General features: G+C 41.3%; 1 protein-coding gene across 4 annotated transcripts in view; it reads left to right on the plus strand.

The window, feature by feature from the left end:
* nalcn (sodium leak channel, non-selective) overlaps positions 1-20,786 on the plus strand; it is a 296,924-nt gene that overhangs the window by 168,448 nt on the left and 107,690 nt on the right. For all 4 annotated transcript variants that reach the window (XM_087987922.1, XM_043691273.2, XM_043691274.2 and 1 more), the window contains one exon: positions 18,005-18,141. In XM_087987922.1, the coding sequence (XP_087844048.1) occupies positions 18,005-18,141 (137 nt within the window). The remainder of the gene's footprint in view (positions 1-18,004; positions 18,142-20,786) is intronic.

Raw genomic sequence — 20,786 nt, forward strand, 5'->3', positions numbered from 1 at the left:
AATGTGGCCTAACTAAAATATTAAGCAGCTGCAACATAACTTGCCAACTTTTATTCTCAGTACTGTGGCCAATGAAGTCAAGCATGCCATATGCCTTTTTTTATTACCTAATACACCTGTGTTGCAATTTTCAGGGAGCAATGGATTTCTACTCTAAGATCCCACTGTATAGCAAAGCTCCTAAGGATCCTATTATTTACTGTATACTTTCCTCTTGCATTTCACCTCCCAAAATGCAACATCACATATTTTTCTGGACTAAACTCCATCTGGCATTCCTCTGCCAACTTTCCAACTGATCTATATCCTGTTGTGTCCTTTGACAACCTTCCTCACTACCCACAACTCCACCAATTTATGTGTCATCTACAGACTTACTAATCAGTGCATCTACATTTTCATCCAAATCATTTATATATATTACAAACAACAGAGGTCCCAAAACTGACTCTTGCAAAACACCACTGATCACAGACTTCCAGTCAGAAAATACCCCTCCTCAACTACCCTCTGTCTTCTATGACCAAGCCAATTTTGCATCTACTTTACCAACTCACCATGATTCCCATCTCATAGACTTAACCTTCTAGTCCAACCTACCATGATGGACCTTGTCAAATGCTTTAATAAAGTCTATGTAGACAACATCCGCTGCCCTATCAATCTTCTGAGTCATTTCCTCAAAAAAAGGTTCTTTACGCAGAGAGTAGTGAATGCATTGAAATGCGTTGCCAGCTGTGGTGGTGGAAGCAGAGTCATTGGGGACATTTAAGCGATTGCTGGACATGCAGATGGATAGCAGTGAGTTGAGGGGTGCGTAGGTTAAGTTACTATATTTCACATTAGGACTAAATCTTGGCACAACATCGTAGGCTGTTCTGTGCTGTAGTTTTCTATGTTCTGTGCTCTAACTCATCAAATTTGAGAGACTAGACCTTCCTGCACAAAGCCATGCTGACTATCCCTAATAAGTCCATTCTTTTCCCAATGTGGATAAATTCTGTCCCTAAGAATCTTCTCCAGTAATTTCCCTCCCACTGATATAAGGCTCAGCAGCCTGGAAGATCCTGGATCATCCTTGGTTGCCATCCTTAGTGAAGGAGCAGCATTGGCTATTCCCCAGACTTCTGTTGCAAGTACTCATTTAGCAACTCACCCACTTCCTCAGCTGCATGCATAAATTCCCTCCTTTGTCTTTGAGTGGACCTACCCTTTCCCTAGCCATCTTCTTGCTCCTAATACATAGAGTCATAAAGTGATACAACTCATAAACAGAGACTTTGGTCCAACCAGTCCACTCCAACTATGTTCCCAAACTGGACTAGTCCCGCTTGCCTACACTTGGCCCCTATCCCTCCAAATCTTTCCTCTTCATGAACTTATCCAAATGCCTTTTAAATGTCGTAACTGTACCCGCATCCACCACTTTCTCTGGCAGTTCATTCCATACAGGAACCACTCTCTGTGCAAAAATGTCCCTCTTGTCCTTTTTAAATCTTTCTCCTCTCACCTAAAAAATACAGCCCCTAGTTTTGCACTCCCTCACCCTCAGGCTAAACACCCATGTCATTCACCTCCTCAATGCTTCTCATGATTTTGTAAACCTCTATAAGGTCACTCCTCAACTTCCCATGCTCCAGTGAAAAAGATCCCAGCCTTTCCAGTCTATTTTTATATATCAAACCCTCCATTTCCAGCAACATCCTAGTAAATCTTATCTGAATGCTCTCCAGTTTAATAATATCTTTCCTATAGCTGGGTGACCAGAACTGCACACTGCTTGCTGTCCCTTTTGCTCAGGCATTGCCATTGTTCCACACTGTGCTTCAGTCCCAGATAGACCCGACCTGACGGGTGTCCTCCTGGTGCCATAGATTTTCTCTCTGTGACCCCATCCAGCAACACCTGCAAGGCTCATACAACATCTCACTTGAAAAGACAATCAGCTGAAAAGCATGTGATCATGTCACAGAGGTCACCCAGGCTTTGGCACGATCTACAACACCCGCTGTTACACTTTATCATCAAAAGTAGAAAATCTCAGCTGTGGAGTGGGAAGTGGCTTGTGTGGAGCATAAACACCAAATGGACTGAATGGTCTGTTGGTGTACCTCAAATGTTATGACTTCCAGAGGAAGTGGTGGATGTAGGTACAGTTGCAACATTTAAAAGACATTTGGATAAGTACATGAATAAGAAATGTTTGGAGGGATATGGGCAAAGCACAGACCAGGTGAGACTAGTTTAATTTGGGATAATGCTCAGCATGGACTGATTGGATCGAGGGGTCTGTTTCCGCACTGTAAGACTCTTATGACTCTTTCAATGCCTCAGGTTAATGCCTGAAAGGATGGATTAATTAAACCTCAGGAGTCCAATGATGCAGAAGATGCAATCCGCTGTGGCCACGGCCTGTCTCTGGTAAGATTGACAGCTTTTTCCCACACTACTACAAACTTAGGTTTAGCTTGTTCCCTCTGAGCATGTCGAACTAATGCATTAACCAGCTTGGGGCGTGTTTTATATTTGTGTTGCCTCAGAACAATGCAAAGACAATACTCATTTACAATGTGCAACAGATTTGTTTAGAAGAGTTTTAAAATATCTCTGCAAACACAAAATGTCTGCATTAATGTTTATCCCAACTCTAGTTTCTAGGTCTTTCTATAATGTCTGTTTAGTTTAGCTCTGAGTCAACAGCCAAGCTTAGCCAATCAAGCACAGATCAGTTGCCAGATTCTCTCAAACAAGCACAGCACGCAGGGGAAAGGAGAGGGCATTGGCCAGGGGTCTGACCCATGCTGATAATGCCCTCTCCTTTCCCCTGTGTACTGTACTCCATGCAAGGTAGCATGCTACAATCTGAAGCTCCCTGCGTCCCAGCTTCTTCCAGCCCAATTTCATTGTATCCTTCAGTACAGCAACATCACTGTCTCAGCTATGAACAGTTAAAATGCATAATTTGCTGCTCAGGGTTATGGAAACCCTTTTCTTCCATTGACCACCACTCTTGTATTTCCTGTAAGGTACAAATCAGCAAATAGATTGCTGTATTTTGCTTCCGTCATCAGGATCCTTCCCACTGTATCCCTGCCACTCCTACACTTGCAACCATTCATCATATGGGTAGCATCTCACTACTCCTTTGTGCTCCCTTTCCTTTGCCTGACCCCTATCTGGGCCCATTTAATCTCTGCCCTGTAATTTTGCTGGAGTTGAATACGGCACAGGGTCTTAACTCTCCATGTGGAACAGTACTGGAGATTGACTAGTGAGTAATTAACTGCAAATAATCAGAGGGTGGACACTGTACAGGCGCCAGGAGTCATTAATCACATATTTTACCCTGTAATTCTTAGTCTCAAATTAAATGTCAAGGCAATTACATGGCCTCATAAATGAGGAAAGAAATGTCTAGTAGTTGAGTAGAAAAGAGATAGGAAGACTTATATTTGTATCCATAGTGCCTTCCATAACCACCAGATTCCCAAAGTGCTTTGCAGCAATGAAATTTTTTGTTCAAGTGTAGTCACTGTTGTGATGTAGGAACACATCAAACAATTTTCTCACAGCAAACTCCAATAATGAGTAACATGATCGTGACGAGGCATTTTATTTTGTGACCTATCTTGAGGGTTAAGTACTGGTTAGGGCACCAGGGACTTCCCTGATCTTTCAAACATTGCCTAGAGAATTGTTTACATTCATTTGAATGGTCAGCCAGGGCAGCTTAAAGTCTCATGCAAAAGATATCGCCTTTGACAGTGCAGCACTCCCTCAGTCCTGTATTGGAATGTTAACGTAGATTTTCATTTTCAAGTTCTGGAGTGGGATTTGTATTTGTGTGTCGGTTGTGACTCAGTGGGTAGCATTCTTGTATCTGTAGCACGGGTTTGTGGGTTCAATTCCTTCTCCAGAACATAAGCATGTAATTTTTGAGACATCCTGTCCTGATGAAAACTGTGATTATGTGTGCATGGCTTCTCTTTTCTTCTTCTGACTCAGCATGCTGCCCACACAGCTGAGATAGGAAAAGGAGGAAAACAAATTTCAAATATATAGCAGAAGAAGGCATTGAAACCAGGTTGTGTTTGGGAATTTAAATGGATGACTGGCATATGTGTAAACTGTTTGTTAGTTCCGAAATATGGAACTGAGTGTCTCAATCAGGAATTGGTGAATCCAAGAGGTACGTCATAGAAGCCCTAAATGTGGAAGCAGGCCATTCAGCCCATCGAGTCTACACCAAACCTCAAGAGCATCCCATCTCAACCCATCTTATCCCTGTAACCCTGTATTTCCCATGGCTAACCTACCTAAGCATATACATCCCTGGACATTATAGGCAATTTAGCTTGGCCAATTCACCTAACCTGCACATCTTTGGACTGTGGAACACCCGGAGGAAACCCACGCAGACACAGGGAGAATGTATAAACTCCACACACATAGGTGCCCAAGACTGGAATTGAAGCCTGGCGCTCTGAGGTAGCAATGTTAACCACTGTTCCCTTCACACTCCTTTCATAGAAATTATTAGCTGATGACAGACCACAACTGTTGAGCTCATTATCTACCATCTTGGGATTTGAATGGTGCAGTGACGGTAAAATTATTGATCAGTCACAAAGGTCAAATTTTACCAAAGAGTCTACAATAAACTCAGTGAGGGAAAACCCTGTTGTTCCAAAATCACATGTTTGCAAGCCTACTACACTCACCACTGCTGTCAGCTTCCAGACCCACCAGTGATACTTTCTGAAAGAAATCTATCCAATTTGCATTTTCTCAAGTGTCACAACAGCTCTGCATCTGGAAACTGTTTGCTCTCAAACTCTAATAGGAGTGTGGATGTCTCACCTACAACACTACACACGAACAAACAAATTAGGAGCAGGAATAGGCTATTCAGCCCCTTGAACCTGCTTCATTACTCAGTAAGATCATGGCTGATCTGATTGTGATTTCAAATCCTCATCTGTTTTGAAAGGTTGACTTGTGACTGTTAAACAATTACCCTTCATTTTAGATTCTCCCATAAGGGGAAACATCCACTCTGCATGTACCTGGCCAAGACGCCTCTGGATCCTCCATGTTTCGATCAAGTCATAACTAACTATTCTAAGCTCCAGCAGAAATTAGCTGAACCTGTCTAAACTACTCTCTGTAAGATTCCCCTGCCACCTCATTCAAAGTATTAGTCCAGCAAACCCTCTTTAAACGGTCTCCAATACATTTTCATCCTTCCTTAACTAAGGTGAAGGATGTTGTGTGCAGTGCTGCAGGTGCCCTGTACCAATGTTCTCATCAATGCCCTATATAACTGAAGCATAACCTTTCTACATTTATATTTAAACAACATTCTATTAGCTTGCATTCTTGCTAAGCTGAAAAATGCCCATTTATTTTATTCACAGCAGTGTGATGCCAACAGCATGGGTTCAATTCCCATCACCGATTTGAGGTTACCATGAAGGACTCTCCTTCTCAACCTCTTCCCTTGCCTGAGGTCTAGCGGCCCTCAGGTTAAATCACCACCAGTCACTTCTCTCTAATGAGAGAGTAGCCCCTGTGGCCTGGTAAGACTGTGGCGACACAACAAGAATGTTTGTGATGGGATTCGAACCTGGGTCTCCTGGACATTATGCGAGATAATGGTCCAGTGATTATACGATTAGGCTATCGCCTTCCTACACCAGAGTGCTGCAGGTCTCACTCACAGCCAGACAGCCTGAAAGAACGTCAACTCTGTTGGACAATTTGCAAAAGCTTAGCCTGCTGTCTTCTGGGTCCATTTACATGTCTCACTCACAGTCACACTCTCCTGGCCTGAAACATTGACCAAATCAGGTAACCTAACCCTAAGCGGTATGACTGCGACAAAGAACTCTTCCTGCTACAAAGAATCCAGGTAACATTTCCCTACCTGCTGCATCACAGTACCTGTCTTTCAACCTCCAACTCAAACTCTGAGCTGAAGCTGCTGCAGTCTCAAAGAGTGGTTCGTGTGTGGAATGAACTTCCAGAGGAAGTGGTAGATGTGGGTACGGTTACAATGTTTGAAAGACATTTGGATAAGTACGTGAATAGGAAATGTTTGGAAGGATATGGGCCAAGAACAAGTAGGTGGGACTAATTTAGTTTGGGATTATGTCGACATGGACTGGTTAGACCGAAGGTGCTGTTTCCATGCTGTATCACTCGATGACTTGTCACAGACGTGTTTGCTCTGAACCAAACTGGCACCCAGGAATTCCCACAAGCTGTAACTATGATACATCATCCATCCTGGCATCCCTGATGTGTTCTAAAGAGCGATTTGTTTTAGTCAAATTTATACTGAGTTACTTTTTTTCTATTAATCTTACTCCCAGCTGCTACATTTTCATGAAATAGAATAAATTTTAGTCACTTACCTGATATTCGCTTAATAACAAGCTCTTTCTACTGTAGTAGGATGGAAAGGTTTACAAAAAGCAAAAGCTTCAGAACACCTCTTTGCCTTCATGTACTTAATTCCTTTGGTCACTTAACTCTGTCACTGCATTGTGAGTCACACTCAAGTGCTATGTTGTAGTATTTTTAGAAGCTCCTGAGACAATAAACCTACCTGACTCACTTGATGAGGATGCAGTTTCAGCTGGTTCATAATTAAGTTGTTCTTTCACTGGAGGCCTCATTGAAAGCCTACTTAAGGCTGGAGACTACAATATTTAAGCCATAGGTTTCAGTTTAATGCTAAGGACAAACTAACTTACACTTGTATAAAACAAAAAACAGAGTTTCCTAACCAACAACTAACTGCACTCACTCAGTCTTAGCTACTACCAATTGTCAGTGAAGGGGGACAGTAGAAAATAAATCCCTCAGAGCAGTTCACTACTGGTTGGAATGAGAATTGCCACAATATCTGAGGTTAGAATAATTTGACTCTATGAGCCTTTCCACTATCTAATAATTCAGTGTCCACTTGCCTGGATGAGTGCAGCTCCAGCAAGATGTTCAACACCAGCTAATGCAAAGCAGCTCATTGATTGACTCTCTGTCCATCAGCTCAAACATTCACCTCCTGCACCAATAATACACAATGGTACTATTATCTGCAAAGTATCCATGTGGTGTGTGTGGATCCATTGTACTGTTAAGGAGTGAGCTCCTGAATTTTGAGGCAGTGACAGAATCATGGAATCCTGATCGAGCAGAAAGAGTTCATTCAGCCCATCAGGTCTGCACCTCCAAAGAGCATCCTACCCAGCCACAGTTCCCACTATATCCCCAAATTTACCATGGCTAATCCACCCAGCATGCATAACTTTAGGGAAATTTAACATGGCCAATCCACCTAATGTGCATATCTTTGGATTGTGAGAGGAAACCCATGCAGACATGGGGAAAATATGCAAAATCCACTCAGACAAGTGGAGTCACAGGTAAACATGGCAGTGAAGAAAACTTTTGGCACACTGGCCTTCATTAGTCAGGGCATTGAGTATAGAAGTTGGGAAATTATGCTGCAGTTATACAGGATGTTGGTGAGGCCGCACTTGGAGTATTGTGTTCAGTTTTGGCCACCTAGTTATAGGAAGGATGTTAGAAGAATATGGGCCAAGTGCAAGGAAATGGGTTTTGGCATGGACAGACATTTTGGTCGGCATGGACCCAGTTTGGGCCAAAGGGCCTGTCTCACTGCTGCAGGACTCCATGACTCTGTGACAATCACCCAAGGCTGGAATCAAGATTTCTGGCACTGTGAGGCAGCAGTGCTAACCACTGAGCTCCCATGCCACCCACAACAGTTTCGGAACTGTGAGATAATTCCATATCAGGGTAGTGAGTGGCTTTGGAAGGGAATATGAGCTATTGCCCACTAGAAGAAATAACATGTCTCTGTCAAACCAATTAACTCATTTAATCATTTAAACACATCAGAATAATAATCCTTTAAGCTTCTGCACTCCCAGAATGCATACCAGGCTAGTTTCTGAAACCTATCTACATCTTGACAATACTGATTTTAAGAGGTGTATTTTGTCCTGCTTCTTTTTACTAAAGCATGGTTGAGACAGAGGCTCTGAGCAGTCTGCTTCAAAGCCAATAAAGTTAATAGCTTGTGGGGCCTTGAGTTTTTCTAAATTTGGAACAATAGAAGCAGCTTGAAAGGGTGAGATCTAGCTCCCACAGAACCTGGATTTTTAGTTTTAGCTTTCATCAGTTGCTGGGGTCTTGAAACTGGATGTGGAAGCTCTTATTCCTCTCTCTGTTACAGATAAAAGCTGGGGGTTCTCTTCCTGCTGCTAGAGTTGCCTGTGAGACAATCTATTTTACTGAATTTGCCTTTATCAAGGGTGTATTTATGAGATGTTACTATTTTGGAACAGTTAATTAGTAGTAGTTAAAATATGTTGTTTTGTTAAGCATTTCGACAGAGTTACAATTAAGCTAATTCTTTTATTTGTGTTTTGTCTGTATTTTAATGATAGCATATGAATAAAGGATGTGTTGTTTCAAGCCTGACCAATGATTGCATCTGGAACACAACACCTTACACTTACTTTTAAAATAAGAAACAGTTAGGGTCTAGACCACTTAATATGTTTTGAGGGCATTTGGTCCGGTCTGTAACAATGTAATTTAGCCTTTTTCCTCCCAGTATTATTTTGATGAATCTACATTGCCTCTGCTTCAAGGCTATTATGCTTTATTATAGAGTTATGGAGTCATACAACATGGAAACAGACCCTTCAGCCCAACTCACCCATGCTGTGCAGTTTTCTCAATTCTGCACTAGTCCTATTTGCCAGCTTTTGGTCTATATCACTCCAAACCTTTCCTATCCATGTACCTGTCTGAATGTCTTTTAAATGTTGTAATTGTACCAGCCTCTACCACTTCCTCTGGCAACTCATTCCATACATGCATCACCCTCTGCATGAAGAAGTTGCCCCTCAGGTCCCTTTTAAATCTTTCCCCTCTCACCTTAACCTTATGCCCTCTAATTTTTCACTCCTGTCCCCTGGGGAAAACACCTTGGCTATTCACTTTATCCATACCTCACATGATTTTATAAACCTCTATAAGGTCACCCCTCAACAAAAACGTCCCAGCTTCTTATTATGACTCAAACCCTCCAGTCTCGGTAACAGTCTTGTAAATCCTTTTTACACCCTTTCCAGTTTAATAACAGTCTTCCTATTGCAGGGCAACCAGAATTGTATGTAGTACTCCAAATGTGGTCTTACCAATGTCTTATATAGCTATAACATGTGTTTTAGACTAGGCCAGATCCCCTCAAACTATTTCAAGAAAATAGGCCAAACCCTAACTTTGCCAGTTGTTTTAAGCAGGTATAAAGTGGATATTCCAGGAGGGATGCAGCTGGTCAAACCACTTAGTTTTAAACAAAACAGAATTTACTTCCAATATTACCGAATGAAACACAAACAGAATACAGAATACTTAACCTATCCAAAAACCAGACAGACTATCCCAACTTAATGATGCTGTTCCAAATACTTGCAACAATCCCCATAAACACCCCTTGGCACAAAAGGGAAAATCAAACACAGGGTCTTACAAGAAGCAGAGAGATGGCAACATGGAACACCCTCTTCCATGTAGCTGTTTCTTGGATCAGCAGCCTCAAATTGACCTGACTGCTTTCAGTGTAGAGCCAGACAAACCCAGAATAAAGCTGAGCTGGGAGAACTGGCCACTCCCCTTTCATTGTACAAGAAAAGCCTTTTGCCTGAGGTAGTATCTTTAGTTATAATCAAAGTGGCCCTAAAACTCATCCATCCCAGAATTTTCAGAACCTGTGTCTTTACGATCACCTGATAAAAAAACTAAGGACAACATAACCTTGTTAAAGAAGCAGCAGCATCACACATGCCGTCCCAACTCTTGTACTCAATGCTCTGGCCGATGAGTACCTGTGTACCTGTGTCTTAGATACAGGATTTTGTAAACTGATAATAGAATTCATACATTATCTTAAAGACACAACTTCACACCCATTTCTGGACCAATTTGTTTTGTCTGGAGAATGTTATGTTTATTGGAGATTTGCAGAACTTATTGGTGTAGGCAACTAAAGATACAGCTCCAACAATATCAGTTGAGTACCTGTTGAGCCTCTTGATATAACCTTGGAGGTTTGAAGTTTACTAATTACTGCTTCTACGTTTGTTTTCATTTTTAGTGTCTATTGATTTTCTTAATGCATCACACCATGCTCTCAATTTGGTGTGCTTGGAAAATAGCCAGAAACCTTCACTGTTGATTGCAACATTTGTACTTCATCCTTTGGCTTCATTTGCTATGGTGCACAGTCTCTGCTGCCATCTTCTGAGAGCTTTACAGTTTGCAACCTTGTTCATTAATCTTCTTCATCTGTTGCTCCTCTATAATACCAGCCGATCTCCCATGACATTGCTCTCGGTGCATTATGTGCTAATTCACAGTTTCCAACTCTGGCCATATTTCTGGAGTTTTCACTGTATGAATTAGCCCTTCCAACCTTATCACCCAGTAGCAACCACCCTCTCCCCTCCATCCACACTCCTGCACCTGATTTCTTCATCCTTGTAACAACTACCTTCCCTATTGAGTGATTTTTGACTGTACGTATAAAGAAACATCTTCCACCGACAGGATAGTTCATCATTGGAGGCTACCTGTTTAAGGTAACAACGGAATCAGCCAGATATGAAACTTCTTCTTTACCCATCAAGTTACATTATCTAGAATGTGTTGCATGAAAGGGCAATGGAAGCAGTTTGAAAACTTTCAGAAAGGAATTGGATAAATAATTGAAGTGGAAAACTTTACAGTGCTGTGGGAAGGGTAGTGACTTGAACTATTGGATAATTTAAAGAGTCTTGACTGACCTGGTGGGGTGAATAGGGTTCTTCTATTCTGTATGATTCTATGTTGTTTCAATTTTGGAAGCCTTATCAGGTGAATGTAAAGGAATCTATGATGCTAGGGCAGCATCAGTGGCTCAGTGGTTAGAACTGCTGTCTCATAATGCTAGGGACCCAGGTTCAGTGCCACCCTCAGGCAACTCTCTGTGTGGAGTTTGGATATTCTCCCTGTATCTGTGTGGGCTTCCATTGGGTGGTCCAGTTTCCTCCCACAGCCCAAAGAGGAGGGGGGGCAGTGATCTTGTGGTATTATCGCTGGACTGTCAATCCAGAGACCGAGGTAGTGTTCTGGGGACTGGGTTCGAATCCCACCATGGCAGATGGTGGAATTTGAATTCAACAAAAAACTGGAGTTAAGCGTGTAGTGATGACCATGAAGACCAAATGATGACCATTGTTGGAAAAATCCATCTGGTTCACTTATGTCCTTCAGGGAAGGAAACTGCCATCCTTACCTGGTCTGGTCTACATGTGACTCTAGACCCACAGCAATGCAGTTGACTCTTAACTACCCTCTGGGCAATTAGGGATGGCAATAAACACTGGCCTAGCCAGCGATGCCTCATCCCTTGAATGAATTAAAAGAGATGTGCAGGTTAGGTGGATTGGCCGTGCTAAATTGCCCGTAGTGTCTGGGATGAGTAAATTAGGTGGATTGGCCATGGGAATTATAGAGGTTGGGTTTTGGGTGGGATGCTGTTTGGAGGGTTAGTGTGGACTGAATGGCCTGTTTCCACACAGAAAGAATTCTATGATGCTATTTTGAAGAAGAGCAGGGATGTTCTCTGGTATTCTGGTCAATATTTATCACTCACTCAACATCACTTTCTAAAACAAAAGGATTATCTGGTTCTTATCACATTGCTGTTTATGGGAGCTTGCTGAGCACAAATTGTCCAACATTTCCTGCCTGACAACAGTGACAATTATTCATCTATACTTCATTGACTGCAAAGCGCTTTCTGTGTCCAAAAATGCCCTTTAAATGCAAGTCTTCCAATTATTAATTATAAGAAGGACCTGCAAAATATGTGCCATCAAATTAATACTTTCATTGATAAAATACTTTAAGTATATGATTTTGGGTTTTTCTTTCATCAATAATTCTAACAAAATCAAAACTTCTCACTGGAAAAAAGGCTACTTAAAGCTGTCCATGTGTAAAAACCAGCCAATGAATATGGATAAAAATATTGTCTCAAGTCAGGCCTTGTTAATAGCTATAAAATATTGAAGTCATTACACATTGCTATTGGTCCTCCCGAGTTGTGCATTCTGATGAATAAAAAGCGGACATGGAAATTCCTTGGGAAGGAATTGGAAGGAAAAAGCACATATTTTCTTGAGAAAAGTGAACGGTAGATTTCTTTAGAGAGAGTGAAACACTGTACCTGAACTCTGAACTGCTGAACTCCTTTTTCAGCTGGTGTCTTGGTCACTTTCCTGAGGAATCATAGAAACGTTACAATGCAGAAAGCACCCATTTGGACCATGAAGTCTACAGCAACCCTCCGAAGAACATCCCACCTTCTCCCCATAACTCACATTTTCCCATATTGAATCCCAGTTGCCAGTTTTTACGCACTCCTATTGTTTCACTTTGCAGATTCTTTGTATCCATCTCACAAACCTGCAGGATATACTTTTCTTAAGAATGCAGCAAAGTTATTGAAGTTCTTTTAACTTTTGTGGGTTCTGTATCACTGGTTTATTGACTGACTGTTCTTATTTTACTTGAGAACAAAATGGCGCAGTCATGAACTGATGCAGTCCATGTGGTTAAATGCAGGATGCCATATTTGCCCCCCTGTCCGCAGAATTGGAGCTCTGGTGGTGACAGTGCTCAGTGGCGACATTTTCATAGTGGATTTGTAGGTATTTCTAATCAACTTGTTCAGAGATATTATGGTACCCACTGATTCAGTGGGGCTTGAACCCAAGCCTCCTGGCTCAAGGACAGGGACACTACCACTGCGCCATAAGAGCAGTCTTGTATTACAAAGTGGCCTGTTATGCCATGTCAGAGAGTAGTTAACACTAGCTGCATTGCTGTGGGTTTGGAATCAGGTATTGACGAGACCAGGCAAGGATAGAGATTTTCAGCTCTAAAGGACATAAACAACATTCCCATTAAGCAATGTCACCATTATTGATACTAGAGTTTTATTTTAGATTTATTTGATGAACTGAATTTAATTCATCCTCAACTGTTAGTTAAAATGTTAACTAATTTCTCATAATCTCATCAAGTGACCTTTATCTGTCAAGATAGATTACTGACAGAACTCCAATTTTGACCAAACACAGATGTTTTCTCGTCAGCCTAATTTGAGATGTTATGTTACATCTCTGGAACAGATAGGACTTAAACCTAGACCTCCCGGTGCAGAGGTAAAGCTGCTACTACTGTGCTGCAAGGATCCTACAACCCGAGCATCAATTTCTTCAACTGACCGAAAATAAACCAAAAGTATCATCTGTTAGACCATTAGCAAAGATTATAGACCATCCATGATTAATAAGAATGTCCATTGGCTAAAACTTTTAATGGTTCTGTTCATAAATTGGTAATCACCACTAAACTAACCCATCAAATCTGTTGTTTTCTGTACCACTGACTGACATACGACTTAAAAACTACGTTTACAACATAATTCACAGAAGTAACACAATTATCAAAAAAAATCAGTCAAGCTAATTTTAAGCCTAACTATTATGCCTTGCAATTTCAGAAATTGTTCTTGAATTTGTCAGTAGCTTCCCTCTGTGCATATGACCAAGACTATTGGTATCACCATTTATCAGTATTCTTCATGGAAAGTAAAGAGCTTGAAATCTTTCTCAAAGGAAAGAGCTTGAAATCAGATTGGATCAATTCAGATCAATCTCGTGACATTACTTTGGACTAGCTTGAGACACAAACATTTCCCTAATGAGTCCCAGAATGGACATAACACTGTGGATGTTGCCTACCCAGGGCACTGTGTTATTTAATCACAGTTTCCACTGACCCATGTCCTATAGTTATGCCTGTAAATTCCAGAATGCTTACTGACCCTAACGTGCCTGTCAATATATTGGAGTTGGGAGCAACTGTTACAGCACAACTTGCAATTGAAGTCTATTGCTGCAGAATCTTACTTAACTCCATGGTTAGGCAATGCCTTCCTTTAAAACTTTCCATAATTGTCAAAACCCTCCAATATCTTGTCTCTCCTGGTCCAACCATCAGAGCAATTTTAAGCACTGAGATTACAAGAGATCTTGATCACTTGAGTCAATGGGCTGAGGAGTGGCAAATGGAGTTTAATTTGGAGAAATGTGAGGTACTGCATTTTGATAAAACAAACAAGGGCAGGACTTATACAATTAAATGTAAGGCCTTGGGTAGTGTTGTTGAACAAAGAGACCTAAGGGTTCAGGTACACAAATCTTTGATGTTTAGACGGGGTGGTTAAGAAGGCATTCAGCATGCTTGCCTTCATTGCTCAGATCTTTGAGTATAGGAGTTGGGACATCATGTTGAAGTTGTACAGGACATTGGTGAGGCCTCTTCCAGAGTACTGTGTGCAGTTCTGATTGCCCTGTGATAGTAAGGATATTATTAAGCTGGAGAGGGTTCAGAAGAGATTTACCGAGATGTTGCTAGGAATGGAGCATTGAGTTATAAGGAGGGCTGGATAGGCTGGGACCTTTTTCACTGGAGAGTATGAGATTGAGGAGTGACCTTATAGAACTTTATAAAATCATGACGGGTGTAGATAAGATGAATGGCAAGTTTCCTTTCCCCATGTGCAGATTTCAAGACAATGGAACAATTTTTTATGGTGGGAAGAGAAAGATTTTAAAAAGAAAATGAAAGGCAGCTTTTTTACACAGGGAATGGCTCACGTGTGGAATGAACTTTTGAGGAAGTGGTGAATGCAGATACAGTTACAATGTTTGAAAGACATTTGGATAAGTTCATGAATAAGAAGGGTTTGGAGGAATATGGGCCAAACTCAAGCAGGTGAGACCAGTTTAGTTTGGGATATAGTTCGACATGGACTGGTTGGACCGAAGGATCTGCTTCCATGCTGTATGACTCTATGACTCTATACTAATGAATAATCTTTAATAACAATACCCTGAAAAGATGCAGAACACCCAATAACAACTGAAGAATGATCATCTCATTGACTGAGTCAAAATCTGAAACAGCATTGGGGAAATACATGTACCATAAGGGGTGGAACATGTTAAGTGCATTCAGGAAAGTTTCCTCAAGCAGTATACAGAGGTTCCTACGCGGGAAGGGGCAGCATGGTGGCTCAGTGGTTGGACTGCTGCCTCACAGGACCAGTGACTCAAGTTCGATTCCCGCCTCGCATGACTGTCTGTGTGGAGTTTGCTCATTCTCCCCGTGTCTGCGTGGGTTTCCTCCAGGTGCTCCAGTTTCCCCACACAATCCAAAGATGTGCAGGTCAGGTGAATTGGACATGCTAAATTGCCCATAATGTTAGGTGCATTAGTCAGAGGTAAATATAGAGTAGGGGAATGGGTCTGGGTGGGTACTCTTTGGAGGGTCGGTGTGGACTTGTTGAGCCAAATGGCCTGTTTCCACACTGTAAGGAATCTAATCTAAAAACTCGACCTTCTGTTCGAAAATAGGGCAGGAGAGGTGACAATGGGGAAGCACTTTAGGACCAGTGATCATAGTTCTATTAATTTTAAAATAGATATGGAGAGGGACAATACTGGTCCATAGGTTCAAGTTCTAAATTGGGGCAAAGTGAATTTTCATAGTTTGTTTGCAGGTAAAAGAACCTCTGGCAAGTGAGAGGCCATTAGAAGTGAGATAACTAGAGTTCAGGGTTTATCTTTCATGTGAGGGTGAGGGCAATGTTTGCAGGAACCCTGGATGACAAGCAATATTGAGGCTTTGATTAGAAAAAAGAAGGAAGCACGGCTCAAGTATGGGTAACTGGGATCAAGGGAATCCCTGGAGGTATCTAGGGGATACAGGAGTTTACTAAAGAAGGAAATCAGGAGGGTGAAAAGGGGGAACGAGATACCCTTGGCTGAGAAGATTAGGGTGGATCCAAAGAGATTGTTTCAGTAGGATAAAGGAAAAAGAATAATTATAGAGAGAATAGGACCTCTCAAGGACCAAAGTGGATATGTATGTGTGGAACTGCAGGACATGGTGGGGTCCTCAATAAATATTTCTCCTCTGTGTTTACCATGGAGAAAAACATGAAGACTTGGGATATCTTGGGGATATCACAGTAGAGGAGGTGTTGGACGTATTAAAATGCATGAAGGTTAGTGAGTTTTCAGAAGATTTCTAACTCAGATTAAGCTTCTGGCTGTAAGTTTGCTTGCTGAGCTGGAAGGTGACGTTTCATCGCCATACTAAGTAACATCATCAATGAGCCTGTGGTGAAGCACTGGTGTTATGCCCTGCTTTCTATTTATGTGTTCAGGTTTCCTTGGGTTCGTGATGTCAAGGGATGGCCGTTTGTTGTTTCTTTACCTCCTCTTCCATGAATTTAGCAGAGGCAGTAATGCAAAGACTCAAACAAACAGCTCTGCCAACCATCCAACCCAAACTTTGGGTCTGCTACATGGATGACATCTTTGTCATCACTAAATGAAACAAATTAGAGGAAATCTTCAAGATCATCAATAATATCCTTACTGACATAAAATTCACTAAAGAGGAGGAAAATAACAACAAACTGAATTCCTAGATGTCACAGTAGAGTGAACAGCTAATTGTGAACTTCAAACCAGTGTCTACAGGAAAACAACACATCCAGACCAAATATTGAACTACAGAAGCAATCATCCCAACACCCACAAATGAAGCTGCATCAGAATGAGCCAATGAGCCAACACACACTGCAGCACAAAGGAACTATATAGAGCAAAGGAAAAAAACCTTTGCAGCATATTCAAAAAGAATGGGTAACCAATGAACACATTTCTCAGCAACCAACCCAAACAAGCAAACAAAACACGTCCAGAAACCCTGGCCACTCTCCCTGAAATCAAGGACATCTCAGAAATGACTGCCAGACTACTCATACCTCTTGGCATCATGGTAGCCCACAAACCCCCCAACACTTCAGTTGGGGAAGTGGGCCGAGAAATGGCAAATGGAGTTTAATATGGGTAAGTGTGAGGTCTTGTATTTGGGAAAGTCAAATCAAAGCAAAGGTTTCATGGTGAATGGTAGGGCCTTAAGGAGTGTAGTGGAGTTCAGGTACATGGTTCTCCGAAAGCAGAATCGCATGTAGACAGGGCAGTGAAGAAAGCTTTTGGCACACTGGCCTTCATCAGTCAGGGCATTGAGTATAGAACTTTGTAAGTAATGTTTCAGTCGTACAGGACGTTGGTGAGGCCACACTTGGATTATTGTGTTCAGTTTTGGTCACTTTGCTACTGGAAAGATGGTATTAAACTGGAAAGAGTGCAGAAGAAATTTACAAGGATGTTGCCAGGACTCAAGGGTCTGAGTTATTGGGAGAGGTTGGACAAGTTAGACTTCTTTCTTTAGAGCGCAGGAGACTAAGGGGAGATCTTATAGAAGTGTATAAGATCAAAAGAGGCATGGATAGGGTGAATGAACTGAGTCTTTTTCCAAGGATTGGGGAATTGAGGACTAATGGGCATCAGTTTAAGGTTAGAGGGGAAAGAACCCAAGAGACAACGTTTTTGCACAGAGGGTTGTACGCATACGGAATGAGTTGCCAGCAGAAGTGGTTGAGGTAGGTACATTAACAACATTTAAAAGGCATTTGGACAAGTATATGGATAGGAAAGGATTAGAAGAATATGGACCAAGTGCAGAGAAATGGGGTTTAGCGTGGACGGACATTTTGATTGGCATGGACCCAGTTTGGACCAAATGGCCTGTCTCCATGTGATAGGACTCCATGACTCTATATGAAGAGCAGGCTTTCAAGAGGGCAGCTAGCCAACATTATTCCAAGGTCACTGAAGAATGGGCAACAGTGATGTTTACGTTCTGAGATTATTTGTAAAAATAAGGATATTGCATTGATCATAATATCTATAATGTCATATTTTAATTTCAGCTTAAACAGAGTGAAGCCAATGCTGACACCAAAGAAAAGCTTCCACTTCGTTTACGGATCTTTGAAAAGTTCCCAAACAGACCACAGATGGTGAAGATATCAAAATTGCCGTCAGATTTTTCAGTTCCCAGAATAAGGTAAGTGTTGATAATAGTTTAGGAAATGTTTGCCCTGAATCCAAGCCAGAGTAGATTTTGACTTTTGATACCTAGTAATAAGTCTGACATTGTAAATCAGGCACCTGTTATAAAACCAGCCCAATTCTGTGCTTCACTCTTCAATGGGGATATAAAAGCCTTTGAAATGGTGCAGGGTTGTTCGCAATTCTGAAAGGTTTTGATAGTGTAAATAAAAAGAAACTGTTTCTACCACATATTTTGTATAAATGCTTATCCTGAATTCCATGGTGGATTGATTAGTGACGATCTTGTATTTATCTGTAGTGCACAATTTGAATATTTCTGAAAAGTGAGTCACATTGTAAAAGCTTTTTGTCTCATAGAATGGCTCATTTACGCTCACTAGAATCGATATACACTAATATATAAGGATCCATTCTTTACAAACAAAAAGAATATCTTCAAGTCTGGCATCTCTTTAGAATTATCCAGGAACTTGGGGAACTTATAGTTATCCATTGCTTTCCCCTTATCAATGTCACATCCAGTCAGAATCCCCTTGCCAACCAATCAGCTCCCTCTTCTTTAGTAGAAATTATGGTAATAGTTTGATATTTGAAATTCTTGTGTTTGTCCTGATGAGGGAAAGATGAAAGACTTTGTCAACATCTTTTTTAATGAGAGTATTTTATATTTATGATGCTTATTCTCATTGGTCGACCAATGGATACTGCTTCTATAAATGTACCCCCATCAAAAGCCTTCATCAGAGTAAAGTCTTTATCAGGCTTCCACTCATTCTAATATTTTCAAACAGATTAAAAAGCCCTTCTGTTTCTAAGGTCAGTGAAAATGTGTTTCAATATTAGTTTAAATTTAAATCAATATAGTTCAAAATTGGGACACAGGAACACAGGACCAAGAGTTGACTATTCAGCCCCTCATGCCTGCTCTCCCATTCCAGATCATGGCTGACCATCCACCTCAATGCCATATTTTTACATTATCCCCACTCGCCTTGATATCATTAGTAACCATAAGTTTATTGGTCTCCGTCTTGAACTTGTTTAATGACTGAGCTTCCACAGCCGTCTGGGTTGGAGAATTTCGAAGATTTCCTGCTCTCAGAATAAAGAAGTTCTTCCTCATCTCAGTCCTAAATATCTTGCCTATTATTCTGAGCTTGTGACCCCCGGTTGTGGACTCCACAACCAAAAGAAATTTGCTTTCTGCATCGACTCTATCAATCCCTTAAAGAATTTTGTAAGTTTCTATAAGATCGCTTGTCACTCTTCTAAACACTCAGTATACACAGGCCAAGTCTGCTCAAGATTTCCTCATACAACAGTCCCACCCCCAGGAATAATTCTGGGCACATTTTGGATGACAATTATATCTTTCCTTAGGCAATGGGTCTAAAACTGCACACAATTCTCCGAGGAGCAGTCCCACTATGTTCTACACAATTAGAATCACTGAATCCCTACAGAGTAGAAGTAGGCCATTCAGCCCAGCAAGTCCACGCTGACCCTTCTGGAGAGCATTCCATCAAGACAGACCCTTTCCCTGTAACCCTGCATTTCCCATGGCTAACCCACCTAGCCTGCACATCGCTGGACAATTTAGCATGATCAATCCACCTAACCTGCACATTTTTGGACTATGTGAGGAAAACCGAGCACCCAGAGGAAACCCATGCAGGCTTGGGGAGAATGTGCAAACTCCACACAGACAGTCGCCCGAAGGTGGAATCGAACCAGGTTCCTGGCACTATGAGGCAGCAGTGCTGACCACTGAGCCACCATGCTGCAGAAGTTGTTTGTTCCTGAATTCAAATCCTCTTGTTTGCTGTCTGAATTGCTCTCTTCACCTGTATGCTAGCTTTCAGTGACTGATGATCAAGGACATCCAGATCTCTCATCATTTAACAAATATTTTACACTTCTACCAAATTGATAGCCTAGCATGTACCCAGTTAAAATACCGTTCTGTTTCTGAGTCTACACTATTTGAATTTTAAAAATGCACATGATCAGAGCAGGAGTAACAGAGTCCTCTCTGTTATTCAAAAAGATCATGGCTATTCTTCTGCCTCAATACAATTTCCATAACCTTTCATTCCTTAATATCCAAATATCAGTGAATGTGTGTGCTGAATATGCTTGATATCAAATGTGTACAGCTGTCTGATGTAGAAAATATCAACGATACATAACTCTTTCAGCATGCTTGCCTTCATTGCTCAGGCCTTTGAATGTAGGAGCTGGGAGGTTAAGTTGAGATCTTCAGGACATTATTGAGACCTCTTCTGGAGTACCATGTCCAGTTCTGGTCCTCCTAACATAGAAAGAATATTATTAAACCCTAGAGGCTTTAGAAAAGATTTACCAAGATGCTGCTGGGTTTGAAATATAAAGAGAGGCAGGATAGGCTGGAACTTTTTTTGCTGGTGTGTAGGAGGTTGAGAGGAGAGGTTTATAAAATAATGCGGGGTATAAATAAGGTGAATGTCAGGTGACTTTTCCCTAGGGTGGGGGATTTCAAGACGAGGGGACATATTTTTAAGGCAAAAGGAGAAATATTTAAAGAAGACATGAGGGGCAATATTTTTACACACAGAGTGGTTTACATGTAGAATGAACTTCCAGAGAAACTGATTAATG

This window comes from Chiloscyllium plagiosum, unplaced genomic scaffold (assembly GCF_037043375.1).
Source record: "Chiloscyllium plagiosum isolate Xiang-an unplaced genomic scaffold, Cpla_swu_hap1 HiC_scaffold_6, whole genome shotgun sequence".
NCBI lineage: Eukaryota > Metazoa > Chordata > Chondrichthyes > Orectolobiformes > Hemiscylliidae > Chiloscyllium > Chiloscyllium plagiosum.